We start from the raw sequence: 15,539 nt of genomic DNA on the forward strand, positions 1-15,539 counted from the left end.
TCCGTCTCGTTGCTTTGATGGACTTAGGTTTACCACATATTTTCAACTAGTATGAACTCGACTAGATGCGTTCTGACCAGATGGCATAGATGAAAACATTCTTTGGTTCTTTCATAGCATGGTAGAATAAGATGTTGTTTCTCGAGAAGCATGATGCAATACATTTTTTGTCACAAGATCCAATTATATTTTTGTCACACGATCCAATTATATTGTTGTGCACATAGAACATTAAATAGTTGTTAACATTAGATGTTGATGAACCTCAAATAGGTACCATTGCTATAGACTCTAGTTTATTTATAGCTGAACAATTTGTCACCCTGTAAGTAAGACAACCAGACGAATTAGTAACAGTTTATCATATTAAATTTATTAATTATATAATTTATATGATACTCAAAGAACTTGATCAGATGCAAGTAAATTCAATTACCAATTGTAGTTATTTTTTTATTGCCTCATGTCAGCACACACTTGGCTGCATGTTGCAGTATACATGGTGATAGTTTTGTATGTCCATTAGTGTTATTTTTGCATTAGTGTTAGCTACTGCCAGAAAGTTTTATATTTTTGCATGCCTATTGTTATTTTTGCTTTAGTGTTAGCTAATGTCACGAAGTTATATATTTTCTTTCAACAGGATGGACGAGCTGAATGGAGAAATAGTATACGCAGTTGAGAAATGGTGCAAGCTTGTTGCAGATCTATCGAGCGGTCAACGCGCTAGAGTGGCTGATACATCATTGCGCAGCATGCTGCAGATACCATCTATTAAGATGCGTACCCTGCTGATTAGGTATATGATTGAGAACTTTCAGGCCAGCACGGGCAGATTCATTATACAAGTGCAGGTTGGGGAGGTGACTCTCGGTGCGGTCGACGTCGAGTGCATCTTAACCTCGAGAACCAAGGACTGTCCGCTTCGGACATTCTGACTGAAGAAGGCGAGGACATGAAAGAGCGGGTGTCGCCACAATTTCTCAGTAAGACATCAGAAAACATAGTGATAGATAATCTCATTGATGACATAATTAAAAGTAAAGCCACCGACGATGATTTCCTTCGCAAAGTAGTGCTTGTCCTGTTAGGAACAATTATTGCTCCCATGTCGAGCAAGATTGTGCCAAAGCAGTACTACACTTTAGTCGAAGATGTGAAACGTATTTCAAAGATTAACTGGAATGCCTTCACCATGCGTGTTTTCCTTGATTGCCTTCGCATCGTGAAGAAAGGGAAACACCTCCGCCAATGGCCGAAAGGCAATTTGGCTCTCTTGCATGTACACATATGAGACCTGTTGCATAATGTCAATCATCATATCATTGCAATTTTATGTGATGTATTACTAACCCTAAATCCTTATATTTCTTTTGTAGTACTTGTACTGGGAGAAGGTGCAACCGATCGAAGGCGAATGCGCCTATAGTCCCAACTTGTCCATACAACCTCTTATGAGGAACTGGACAGAAGGTGCAACCACTAGGAGAGATAGGTTCGACTATGATAATGGGCGCGACCGTGGTAACGTAAGGGTAAGTCATTGTGTTTCGTCTTTCTTAAATGTTTTGGAACTTAATAATATTTATTTTTTATTCATCACATGTACTTCAATATCGCATGCAGATCGAAAATAATATCACCCAGGAGTATAGGGCTCAGGGGCCCAACATCCCAAATAATGCGCCTACCATGAAGCCAAAAACCAAGCCTGCAACTGGAAACGCAAAGAAGTCGACGACAGCCGCATTGTCGGAAGATTTGATGGAGCTTCTAATGAAGCGGTGCATGGACTTCATACACACCCAGATGAGGCAAATCCCTGATCAAGTTGCTGAGGTATCACACCCAAACTTTATAGTTTATAGTATGTTTGCTGTTTTAAACCATGCTACCATTACTAAGTTTATATTTCTATTGCAGAGGTTGTTGGAGAAGTTGAACAAAGCAGGTGTCATGTACAAGCCGGCTGCTCCCGTGCCATCCGCGGAGAATGATCCGGACGAAGTGGATTCGTTCGAGAATGGTCCATATGAAAAGAAGGAATTCATGTACAAGGAAGACATGGACAATGATGGACAACCGATCATTGACATGACGCAGCCTGATATAGTGCTTCCCGACCATAAAACCGTACTTGAGGTACTATGTATTTATCTTTCTGTCTATAATTTTCTCGTTTAATTTTTTTACGTCCAGAAATGTTCACACGATTTAGTTTGCCAAACAGAAAACCCCACTGAAGATGAATGGACACAAGGAAGCTTCACCTATTAAGCGTAATGATGTATGTGGGGGTACACCGGAAAACCCTTGGGTGGTTGGTACTTCTACTCTAGCACCTTCATCGGACATAGACATTTGTCCATCTTCTGTCAGCAAGTTCATGGCTAAGGTGAATGGAAAAAAGGGTGCAACAGTCGATAAGGATGAGGAGGTTATGTCCGGTAAGCGGAAGCGGACCGTTCCCAAGAAATTTGAATCCCCCTACGCACTTGACAAGCCCGGCAGGCGTACCAGCCGTGGTCAGAGAACCTCTGGTACTAGTACTGCTACTAGAGGTATCGTAACTAACATTATTAATTTTTTTATTTACTACCAATGCATATGATCACCATTGTTGACGTTCATATTATTTCATGCAGCTCTATTTTCGAACAATAATGTGCCGCAGGTTGTGGCAGATGAGTTGACGCCGGAAATAATTGATGCAGCTATTTCATTTGTCGAGTTAGCTGCTAGCACTGAGAAGAACAAGAACAAAAAAAATTACTACAGTGAAGGGCATGGCATAACTCTGACTTCCGAAAGGATTCTACCAGTACTAGCTCATAGATGGCTGTCGGACGATGTAAGTACTACTTGCATGTCCTGTTTTTAAAATGCTCAATAATCTATGTCTCAACTTTCAACACGTAATGCGCTGATATTCTATGCAGGTTATTGATGCTTATATGAGACATTTGGAGCTGTGTGTTGGTCATGATCGTTACCTCTGTCCAGCGTGGAGGTCCAAATTCCTTGTAGATCGTGCTATCACACATGACGATCCATTGCCATCGAGCTGCAACATGGATAGTGCTCTGACCAAAGCTTGAGAAGTTAATAGAGTCACGAAAGAGTATACTTTGCGTGATAAGGTACGTAATGTTTGTGATTCATCACTACATGATAGTTTATCAAGTATTTCTTTTGATCCGTAATGGTTTTTTGCACTGTAGACGTATATTGCGTTGAATATCGACAATTTCCACTGGATGACCGTGGTCATGCACATGATCAAGAAAGAATTCCAAGCTCTCGATTCACTCTATCCTCTGGACCTGACTGAGAGGACTGTTAAAGCACTGGTAATGTAACCAACATTTGTACCATTGCTCTTACATATTGTTTATGATTGTTCTTTAACACTATCCTCTTTATAGTGAATGGATATAGCAAACGATATGCGTCAGGCAAATCTTATTACACCAGGGAAATATCCAGACGTAAGTAAGTGGCCTATCAAGGAGTATGACATACCCCAGCAAGATGATGGGTGAGTTAATAGGACATCATGCACAATCAAACAAAAACACACATGTTTGTATTGCCCACCGCTAATGTTTGCATATGTACCAGGAACTCTTGTGGCCTTTTTTGTCACAGAATGTCTAGAACATTGGGACGGGGACCGAATCACCCGCCAATTTACACAGGTATGCTGTTATTTTCGTTTGTAGACTAGCTACTATGGTGGTGTAGCAACTTCGGTTCATGTAACCTTTATGTCATTTTTTGCAGGCCACCGTTGACGCAAGGAGAAGACGTTTCGTCGCAGAGTTGATTATGTCACCTTCAAACTCGATGGAGTGTGTGAAGAACAAAATTTACGAAATCGCAAGGAAAAGGCGCCTGAAGAATTCACGCGGCATGCAAGATTGAAGTTTTAGTGGTTTGGATTTAGTCCGGTCAAAGGTTTCAACGGCATAGTTATCTTAGGGGTTCTATAATTTTTATGTAATAAACAAGGCACATGCATGTGTATGTGTCTGTCAGATAATTCGCTCGTACAAGACAATTCGGTCATAAAATTCACTCAGAGAAGACAATTTGGTCGTACCAATAAAGTTTTGGCTTCACTTATCAATTGTTCTTGCTTAATATTTTTCTCATTCTCCAATTTTTTATAATTGTATTTTTCACGGCTTCACTTATCAAGTGTTCTTGCTTAATATTTTTATCCTTCTCCAATTTTTTATAATAGTCTATTTTTCGCTTCAACTGCTCTCGTAAGTTTTATATTAAAATTTTCACAATCTTAACTTTTTTTAAACTCTAGCAAGCTTAGCATTCTGCCTTAGCTATCTGCAGGTCATCATCTTGCATAATCTCCTAGTAATTCCCCCTCATCACATTATTATGAAAAGTAGTCATGGTAGATAAGTAAATATATCGAGCCAAAATGTAATATTACACTCATCAAAATTAGTCATGTCAACTCGTTGGCTCTATCGCGTGTTATCAGGCATTATGTTTTTCTAGTTTGTTTTACAAACCCGTCGTTTTTTTATTATATGTATAATTAACTTTTTCTGTACTCACCATAATGCCAAGCACGGCCCATCTAACCACGTGAGGGGCCCCACAGATGGCCTATCTTCCCGGCAGCGCTACACCAGCCCATTTTGCCAGGTTCACATCGATCTTTCCCCTTTTCTCGTTTCCCTTTCCAAATCCCTAGCCCTCCCTCTCTATTTGCGCCTCCAAATCTCGACGGCGAAAGCATGACAGCGAGCTGGGCGTCGGGCGGCGGCGGCTGTGGCGAGAAGAGTGGCGACCGCAAGTTAGGTCGAACCCTGGGTCCTGCAAGAAGGTGGGCTGGATTCAGTGGCACAGGAGGCAGCGGCGGCGGATCTAGTGGAACAGGGGACGGGGGTTTCGTGGGCGGCGGCGGGCCGAGAGAACCCACGGCTAGGGTTTCTTCAGTGCTACACTTTCGTGGCAAAAAGGTAAGTTATTTACCGTTGTTCTTTACATCCCAGCATTATCGCCCATAATTCATCACCTGTGGCCATGACAAGCTCCATCTATGTGGTCATCAGGAAACTCCTAGTGGCCGTGTCTGCATAGATGCAGACAATTTTGGCAGCGCACTCGGGGGATGTGTGTTTGAGGTTAGTCTACTAAGCATGATCTTCAAACTAGTACTGCTATTGCGGTCAAGCTGCAAAAAAGTTCAGTGTTTAACGCTTGCAGCAACAAATTCAGTTATAAAATGACTTGAATTGCTCATGATTTATTTAGGATGATATCACTTCTGATTATGTTGAATGGGTTGATGGGGAGTGGGATAGCAAAGCAAAGTCAGTCATTAAGTATCTTGCCATGAAGAACAAGAAACTGGAGACTATGATTACAGAATATGAAGCTGAAATTAAAAGGAATGAGAAAGAAAATGGGGCAATGATTAAGATGCACAAGGAGATATTGTTCTATAGGGATAGGATTTTAGGATTTGGAGGTCTTCTGTATCTTGGCCTGCTTGCCATTATGATTGCTGTCATAGTTAGCAAGTAGATTGTTCATAAAGTTATTGACATCATTGTAATTGACATGCTGAAATGATGCTGAATTATTTGCTATTCAGTTTATGGGAAAAGTGTAATAGAGATTGCAGCATAAATAACATGGGGCCATCATGATTGGTAGACAGTGCACTTTTGGCATGTTCTATATTTGGCAGACAATGCACTTTTGGCATGTCCTGTATTTGACAGACAATGCACTTTTGGCATGTTCTATATTTGGTATGTGATGCACATGAGCACATCGAGCTCCTTCCCCTCCTCCCTGACATGGTTCATTGTCTTGTTGCAACATAGGAGCAACATCTAGCAGCTTCCATGCAACACTGAAGCAAAGCAACAATACATATTCAATATTCAGAAATTTAACTGAACTTGGCACTTAGGGTGAGCAGTAGATATTCAGTTCTTCAGCCACAAAGAACCCGATCAAACCGTACTGATTGCATAACTTATATGCTTACATATAAAAGCATACCTAACCAACATCAAACCCAAAATAATGTTAACTTATATGCTGAAACATATAACAGCATACCTAACTTAAGATAATCAGCAGCTTCCTCCTCCTTCAGCAACTGTGCCCATCTTCACTTGTTCAGAAATTTGAGGCGGCGTGAGCGGCACACCACACACGAAGAAGCCTTCTTCTTGACCACCGTTCTGTTGGACAGCTGCGCCACCTGATCCTGAGCCACCTCCTCTTCTTCCACCTTCACTATGTCAGGGAGGAGGGGAAGGAGCTCGACGTCGATGGGCATTGTCTTGCCACCCTCGACGGCGACCGGCGCTACCATCTGCACAACGTCCTCCTCGCCCTCCTCATGGTCCAACGGCAGCACTGGCTTCGACACATGGCGAACCTGGTAGTCCGGGCTGACGGGCGCAGGGACAGCGAGCTCGACGTCGACACGGTCCGCCCTCGACGCGACGCGTGCTGAATCTGGCCGTAGCGTCATGGTGGTGGAGCGGTACATCCACCACCTTGCGCGCTGAACAAGGGAGTCGCTCAGCGTGGCCTCTTGCATTGCCCACACGAGTAGGACAGCCGATGGGACGCCGTGGCCGTAGGGGAGGGCGCGCTTCCTCTCAGCGTCGGTGAGGACTTTGACGAGGCCACGCGCGTGGTTGACCAACATCTCTGTGCTGGGGAACCAGCCGCACACCTCCGTCAACTGCGCGCGCCACCCCTCGTCATCGCCGGCGAGGTCCATCATCGCTCTCTGCCAGCCGAGGCTTCGCTCCATGGAGGCGGCTGTAGCGGTCGCCGGCGAGGGTATTCTCGATCTACTGTAGGTGGGGATAAGAGGGGAGTTCAAACCGGCGCCCGTGGGAGGTGGGTGAGTGTGTGGTGGGGAGGAGAGTGGTACAGTTACTTATTTAATGGCATTTAGGATGTGGGCAGGGGAAATGTACAATAATATTCTTTCTACCTCCCGCCCTGGTCATTACACAGCCCCGGTTATTACACAGTAAAGAATTTTTTTGATTTTTGTTTACAGGGAAACATCTTACTTTATTTAAACAAAGACTGGGATCTCGTCTGCTAATACACTAAGGATACAATCAGGGGGTCAAAGCCTCCAAACCAAAGAAACACAAGCGCCTACAGCTACCTTAGCCAAAGTATGAGCCGGCCGATTAACACAATAAATAATTGAAGCAAGTGTTCTACTCTTGTTCCTTCTCCACTTTTCTGCACCTGATAGAAGACAAGCTAAGTTAATGAATGATACAAACTTTAGTAATCCACAATGCATACAAACACTTACTTCTGATTTAGTTTGCATTTCTTGCTACGTCTAGTGTGTCCTACCAATTTGCAAGCGCCGCACCGGGTTTTCAACTCATCAAAAGAGAGTGGTCTACCATTTTTCGAGACAGGGCGGCTCTCATCTGCCTTTGTTGCACCTTTGCTTGACACTTTCATAGGATCTTTAACCTCAATCATGTTGCCTTCACCATCGTCCACATATTCAACTGCACACTTACTGATGTCATTTGTTTGCTTCAACAAATTTTCCTGTAGCAGATCATACTCATGACTCTTAGCTATCACAGCCTTCAAACTCTCCTGTAACTGATCCCACAAAGTAGGGTGTTTGCATGCCGCATGCATAGCTTTAGACGCTAACACACTGACCTAGCTATATTTCATTCTTTCCCCGGCCCCAGTCCAACCAAATCCCAACAGATCGCTTGTGCACCTCGCGGGTAGTCCCAACCTTGCTTCTTTCGTGAACCGAATAAGAACTAAACACTTTGGTATTTCAGATATGTTCAAGTGCTTCACTACATGGTATATGTGCTTGCACGGTAGACCCTTTCGAATCATTCTTCTACAGCTGCACCTTATAGTTTCTGCGGAATTTACTGGTGTATACTCCACCCAAAAACGGTGCTTCCGGTTATTCTTCCAGGCCACGATGTACTGCTGTGATCCGTCTCCCAGCTTAATTTCTACAATCTCCATGCCGTCAATTTTTCTAAGATCATCTTGCAACATATAGAAGTTTGCTGGAGTGAAGACGTGAGAAGCAGCTATCTCAAGTTCCCTTGAGCTAGTAACTGGCACCGGTAAACTTTGTGAGGCCGTGCAGTCATCTCGCGCCTCGTTTTCACGGATACGCACAATGGCGTTCTCATAGTGCAAAATCATATCCACCAGGGTCATTTCACCGTTAGGTGGAGGTGAAGGCATGAGTTCAGGCTTTCACTCCGCTAGTTGCTTTTCATGCCAAGCAAAAGCCCCTCAGTTAGATATGCCACGGCCCACAGTCTCCTCTTCTTATACATCCGCCTCAACCATGTTACAGTTTTTTCCGACTGCCATCTTTTGGAAAATGCGTGTCATCTCTCCTCAAACGTTGCCGTGGATGTGCTGTAGTACAGAAGAGTTCGGAACTCCTTCAAGGACTTGTGACTGAGGTGAATCTTCATATTTTTCTCTATGTGCCACGTACATACACTACACCACAACACTACATCCTCGACACACAAGTTGGTCGGAAAAACAGCGTCCGCCGACAGATAGTCTGTTGGGAAAGACTATTGCCGACCGATGTTGTCTGTTGGGGAAAGTCCAGACGGGAAAGCCTTTTCCTGACCGACATATCTTTCCTGACCGACTGCTTGATGTCTAAGGGGCATTTTTCCCGACCAACAGTTTGTTGGGCCTGCCATGGGCCTTTCCCGACCAACAGTTCATTAGGGTAACCATCGGCCTTTCCCGACCGACTATCAGATGGGTATTCTTTCCCGACCAACATTTTGTTGGGCCTTGTGTTAGCCTTTCCCGACCAACTGTTTGAAGGGGTTTGTTTTGCCGACCAACAATCTGATAGCGTTTTCTTTTCCCGGCCAATAATTCATCAATATTTTGTTTAGCCAACCACAACTTTAATTAGCATATGGTATTGATTGTCACATACATATAGTTCATGTGTTCTAAGCATAATCACAAGACATCGTACATCAGGTTCACATCAGGTGCACCAAACCATTTTTATTCCATTAACTAATTGTCACATACATACAGTTTAGTCTGTTCTAAGCACCAAGACAAGACACTATACATCAGGTTTACAGAAGGACAGCAAAAAGACGCAAGTATGAGACATCTGTTGTACAAAATGAAAGCTAAAACATCCAGTATACGCGGATCACCGGCTTCATGGTTCATTTCCTTATGTTTGCTTCCTACAGAAGTTAAAAATCTCAATTATTAGAATGTTCAATTAATTTATGAAATTGAATACAGGCATAACTCATATCTGCATTGTCCACACACAAGAGCACAAAATGAGGAATACACTTAGGTAATCTATAAAAGTAGCATTTAGGAACATGAAGACCGCCAATCGACTCCCAGCAGTGGCCATGGATGTGGCATAGAAGCCCTCTGTAAGATTGCTGAGCATTTAGTGTTCCTAGAGACATACTTAAGTTACTGTGCATAGGTACCAGCAGCCAATATTCCAACACTTGTTTCCAATAAAAATAAACGCCCGTAGGGAATAGAGTGTCATAGGTATAAGAGAAATAAAAATGAGTTGTGCGAACGACCAATATTTGCTTTACTATTCATTCAGGCCATACAAGGAAAAATATATCAGGAATTTAGAATTAGTATCTCAAACGTAGAACCAGGTTACACATTGCTTTTGCAATTTATAACCTCTAATCACCCCTCATCATTTCAAATCATCTAACTTTCCGAACGGTCACCCATCCCCTCACTACTCCAACCTAAGCACGCTTAACTTCCAGGTTCTATTCTCCCTCGTTTCCAAGTCTGCACTTGTTGTTTTTCTGACAATAGTAAGATGTCAATCCTATTAACCCTCAGGAATTTAGCTTGAGCATGAACTCACACATTTCACTGTTTGAGTTTGAAACTATTGTTCCAAAAATCAACAATTATTTAGTAACACTAATATTTCTTGAATAATAGTTTGACCACAGTTTGACCACAGTTGACCAAAATTCAAAAAAACTGAAATAATTATTTAGTAACAATAATATTCTTGAATAATTATTTAGTAACACTAATACTTCTTGAATAAGTAGTTTGACCATAGTTTGACCAGATTTAACAAAAATTCAAAAAAAACTAAAATTTGAGCATAACTTTTTTTCATTTTAGAATTTGAGGATTCTAAAAATTTGCAAACAGGGCGTAGGCGGTCTCCATCGGATGCGGATTTTCATTCCGAACATTTTGATATATTATACGTTTTTTTCCGACATCGTATGCAAAAGTTATAGCCGTTTTACATTTTCCCTACATTTTTTGCAAAACATGTCTAAATTTAAGTTTTTAAATTTTCCTAACTAGTAGATGTAGTAATATAACTACCTCTCGAAGGATTTTATTTTTTGAAGTTTTTATCATTTTCTTTTGATTTTTTCAAAACAAAAAAGGCGATCCACAGGGGGTGTAGAGTTTGAAAATGGGACCTTTAGTCCCGGTTTGAGACAAACAAACCGGGACTAAAGGGCATCGCACCCTTTAGTCCCAGTTCGTGTCTCAAACCGGGACTAAAGGGCACCGCACCCTTTAGTCTCGGTTCGTGTCTCAAACCGGGACTAAAGGGCTCAGGTGAACCGGGACTAAAGCCTTAGCCGCACGAACCGGGACCAATGCTCACATTAGTCCCGGTTCGTGACTGAACCGGGACTAATGTGAATATTGCCCCGTGACCAAAGCCCTGTTTTCTACTAGTGAGCAGACGGCAACCGACGCTACGTGAACCCAGATCACGAGGAGCAGCACTACCGGAACAAGATCCACGATCGCATGCGCTGCCGGGTAGCTAGGTTACCCGCCCTGCTAGGTTAACCACTACCACTGGCGGCGGCAGTTCGTTCGATGTTGCCGCGAGCGAGACTAGAGGGGGGACGCGGGATGCGGTACCTGTGCGCGCTCGTTGGAGACTCACGACGTTGTCGCGCCCACTGTCCGACGAGATCGCCGGCGACGAGATAGCCGCCGCTGGAGATCTACTACGTGACTTATGGAGCTGCATCAATGCTCGCGAGATTGATGGAGCTGCTCGCGTGAATGATTGGATTCGGCAGGTCTTACGTGGACGTGGGGTCGTGTGATGTTCTTTTTTCGAACCAGGGTACTGTACGTATACGGTCTGGGTTATACAGGGCTAGACAGGGCTTGGATCTGGGCTGCGGCGGGCCAGGAAAAAAACAAATTCGCAGGGACAAAAATACCCCTCCGAAATTAGGTTAGGGGGAGCACTGGAGCAGGCTCCAGGTGGACATGGCGCGGTGCACCTTTCGAATTTCCGAACACTTTTTGGATTCATAAACATTATCTTCAATTCACGCCCGTTAGCTCTCACGCGTGGGGTTCGATCGGGTGCGCTTTTGCCCTAACCGTGGAACAGGAAGCTCGCCCGCATTATTCCTTTCGCATCGCTCTGCATGGCGGCGCGCCGAACCTAACCGCGCAACTCCGCCTGCCACCCTTGCCTCGCGCCAGCCCCAGCATCGCTCTCCATGGGTGCACTCGGATTTCAGCTCCTGGCCGAGCCGACGGCGACTCGTTGAGCTCTACTCTTTCTAAACGGAGACGGAAGGCCCTGTGCAGCGCAGCCTACATATATATATATATAAATACACACACCCCACAACCGTGGCAGGTAGGTAGAATCGAATCGAGCCTTGGAACAATGTCGTCGTGGTCAGGCCTCGCCTTCGTTGTAGCCTCCGCCGTCACAGGCAGTGCGGTGACCCTGGCGGCGTCGGCGTTCTACGATCTCTACTTCCAGCGCTCGTACGCCTTCGACATCATGCCCCCGGATCTGTCCCCTGGCAGCCGGTACATCTACACCCGCGCCCAGAACAACGATAAGGCGGAGCGGGCCATCACCACCTGCAGCGTGCTCAGCGCCTTGGACGCCGGCAGGGCTGATCCGGTCGTCGGCCGCGACGACGAGATTGACCGCGTCATCTGCATCCTCTGCCGCCGCACCAAGAACTGCGCCGCGCTTGTCAGCGCCGCGGGGGTCGGTAAGACGGCCATCGTTGAGGGCCTCGCCCAACGCATCGCCGCCGGGAACGTCCCGGACATGCTGGCAGGAGCGCGCATCCTGGAGCTCGACATGGGGGCGGTTGTTGCCGGGACATGCTGGCGTGGCATGTTCGAGGAGCGCTTCAAAGACGCCATCAAGCACGCGGAGGAGGCAGGAGGCAAGGTGATCCTCTTCATTGATGAGTTGCACATGATTGTTGGCGCCGGCGATAAAGGAGGCCCCATGGACACCGCCAATATCCTCAAGCTAGCATTAGCCCGCGGCCGCATCCGTTGTGTGGGTGCTATCACTTGCGAAGAGTACCACAGGTATATCCAGACGGACGCTGCACTTGAGCGCCGGTTCCAGAAGGTTGTCGTCGAGGAACCAAGCGTGCAGGGCACCATCACCATCCTAAAAGGGCTGAAACAGCGGTACCAAGAGCACCATGGCTTGAAAATCCAGGACGATGCTCTCGTTGCTGCAGCACAGCTCGCCGCCCGTTATATTACTGGTTCGTAACTCAAGTCTTCAAAAAGATAAAAATATATTTTCAATTTACTACTCTGTTAGTTGCAACTTGTTAATCAGTGTATGTATGTTGAAGGCGGTTGATTGATTTTGTGTGTTCTCAGGTCGCCAGTTTCCTGACAAGGCGATTGATTTGATTGACGAGGCATGCTCTACTGCAAAGGTGCATTTTGACAAGCAGAAAGTGGAGAATAATATAATTAGCTCTATATTTGCACCGAAGGAGTTAACTGTTGGCCCAGATCATGTCGCACAGGTAAATCATAATCATATGTGTGAATAGGTTTTGTTATTACCACTAGCATGTACCTCTCATATTTCAAATGTTATTTGAAGGTTGTCAGTCGATGCACTAGAATCCCTCTCACGACACTTGGTCAAGAGGAGAAGGAGAAGTTAGTCCACCTAGCGGAAAAATTGCATGAGCGAGTCATTGGTCAGGGTGAAGCGGTCAATTTGGTTGCGCAAGCGGTGCTACGTTCTACGGTTGGTTTTGGTCAATCTAGCCGACCGATAGGTTCATTCCTCTTTTTGGGGCCGCTTGGTGTTGGAAAAACAGAACTCGCAAAAGCTCTCGCCGAGAGGATATTTGACAATGAGAAGATGTTGATCCGCTTTGATATGTCGGAATATGCTGAGAGTGGGTCTCTGGCGCGCCTCATTGGGGGACCTCGAAGGTTTGATTCTCCCGCTTCCTGCACATGTTTTATTCCTTCTTGACACACTCTATTTCCATATCTCACTAATTCATTTGGCATTCTAAAGCTATGAAGAAGATGGACAACTTACCGAGAAAGTCAAGAGGTCTCCATACAGTGTTGTCCTTTTCGATCATGTGGATAAGGCAGACCCCTCAATATTCAAGGTTTTTATCCAACTCCTTGATGATGGTACGCTGACCGATGGCAAAGGACACGTCGTAGATTTTAAAAACACTATCATCATTATGACCTCAACTCTAGGAGCAGAGCACCTAACAACAAGAATGGGCATAGAAAACACAGTCAAAGCTGGTCGGGGTCTTCTTATGGGGCAGGTCTGTAAATCTCAGAGTTCCCTTTTTAAAACTCTTAATGGATACCCGCTAATTGTCATATGCACTTGTTCTTGCAGGTTCTGAAACGCTTGAAGCCTGAACTTATTGACAGACTGAGTGAGGTTGTGATATTTGAGCCGCTTTCACATGACGAACTGAAGGAAATATTGAAAATCCAGATGAAGGATGTCATTGCCACAGTAGCTAACATGGGCGTCACTCTATTTATAACTGATGCCGCGCAGGATGTCATTTTGTCGGAATCATACCACCTGGTAAGTGGCGCAAGGCCCATGAGGAGATGGGTGGAGAAGAATGTGACGACAGTTCTTTCAAACATGCTGGTCAATGGAGAAGCTTGTGAAGGCTCGACCCTCTCCATCGATGCTGCAGATCTTAACAGGGGGCTGAGGTACCATGTACTGAAGAAGCAGGGGAGCACAGACCCATAAAGCCAGCGACGAGTTCTGCCGTGGTCACTTCATAGCAGCATCTGACAAAAACAGTGGATGTATATAGGTTGTTTCTGATTTATGATGGGTATTTAGCTTTGTGTAACAAGCTGTATGAACACATACAAATATATCCAGGTTGATCAAGGTTATTGAGCTATACAATTGCAGTAAGTGTGAGTTTTGCCATGGCCAGTCCATGCTCTGTGTGTAGTACACACATAAACAAATATATCCAGGTTGATCAATGCTACTCAGTACATTGTCACATTTAGTTAGTTGCATTTACTATATTTCTTACTTGCTTTTTTAAACTGTCCGCCTTTCGGGGGTTGTCATAAGCAGGGCCAAGAGGATTTTTTTTCTAGGACTATTGTATCGGCTATTTATGATGCGCACAATGAAGTGTTCCTGCACTGGCACTATTTTAGGACCGCAAATACTAATAGTGTAACAGATGATACATTTCTTTTTGTCTATGTGATCTATGGTACCTGCCTGCTGATTGTAATTTCCTACATCAACAGGAGTGAAGCAAGCACTGATATTATTGTCGGATAAAATGGACTTGGCCAATCTTGGAAATGGTCTGCAGAGCTTGGCATGCCTCTTTCGTGCTGTGGGATGTCCTCCATCTCCAAAGAATTGTATAACTGACAATTGCCTTATTGTTTTAAGTTAATGCTGGATTGTGTCAGTCTTGTTGTGTCTCCCCATGCATCACCATGGAGAATTATGTTGTACATCAATGCCTACTTCAGGCAGTGCTGATTTATCATATATATTGTCTTCCCGAAAGCTATGCATTGTTCACAGTAGATTACTTTTTAGCTAGTTAATAGCTGCATGTTTTTTATAGGTTGATTGTTTGTGTGAGATTAGTCTTTGTATTTATGAAGCCTGATCTTGTACAGGAAGAAGCATTCTCCAGCTTAGATTTACCAACTTTTATGTCTTATGAAGATTTTTTGCGCCTGTAGGTTTTCTATCATCTCCACTTTCGGTACAACGTCAAGCCTGGAAGCAGCTGGAGTGAATGTTACAAAAGTTGGAACAGATTACACATTTTCCTGAAATGGTATGCTTAATTTAATGTTTAGCTGGTGAAGCATTTCTTAAAATGGTTTTATTCTAAGGGTGACGCTACGCGTCCACCGGCGTAAATTGAAAAAGATCCGCCGCCTCGCTGACCATTGGATAGAGACATAATGACCGCCCGATCTACCAATGTAAGCAACCATCTTTTGCAACAAGAGTGGTGTTTCCGCAACAGTCTGCTTGTTGCAATCACCCGAGCGTGTTTTTTTTGCAACAAAGATCTTGTTGCAGAAATTTTAAAGATCAACCGTGCCTATATTTTTTTAATTTTCTGAAACAAAGATCTTGCTTAAGATTTTTTTTTCACAACAAAAGTCTAGTTGCA

At 44.3% G+C, this 15,539-nt stretch overlaps 1 protein-coding gene across 1 annotated transcript; it reads left to right on the plus strand.

Annotated features, from left to right (window-relative positions):
* Window positions 1-11,755: 11,755 nt before the first annotated feature.
* On the plus strand, window positions 11,756-14,270 carry LOC119332907 (chaperone protein ClpB1-like). Its single transcript, XM_037606000.1, has 5 exons — window positions 11,756-12,611; window positions 12,733-12,884; window positions 12,965-13,305; window positions 13,394-13,664; window positions 13,742-14,270. Exons 1-5 carry the CDS (start codon window positions 11,756-11,758, stop codon window positions 14,114-14,116), a joined length of 1,995 nt encoding a protein of 664 aa, XP_037461897.1. The 3' UTR covers window positions 14,117-14,270.
* Window positions 14,271-15,539: the final 1,269 nt, after the last annotated feature.

Source organism: Triticum dicoccoides, chromosome 7A, assembly GCF_002162155.2.
Source record: "Triticum dicoccoides isolate Atlit2015 ecotype Zavitan chromosome 7A, WEW_v2.0, whole genome shotgun sequence".
In the NCBI taxonomy this organism is placed as follows: Eukaryota; Viridiplantae; Streptophyta; class Magnoliopsida; order Poales; family Poaceae; genus Triticum; species Triticum dicoccoides.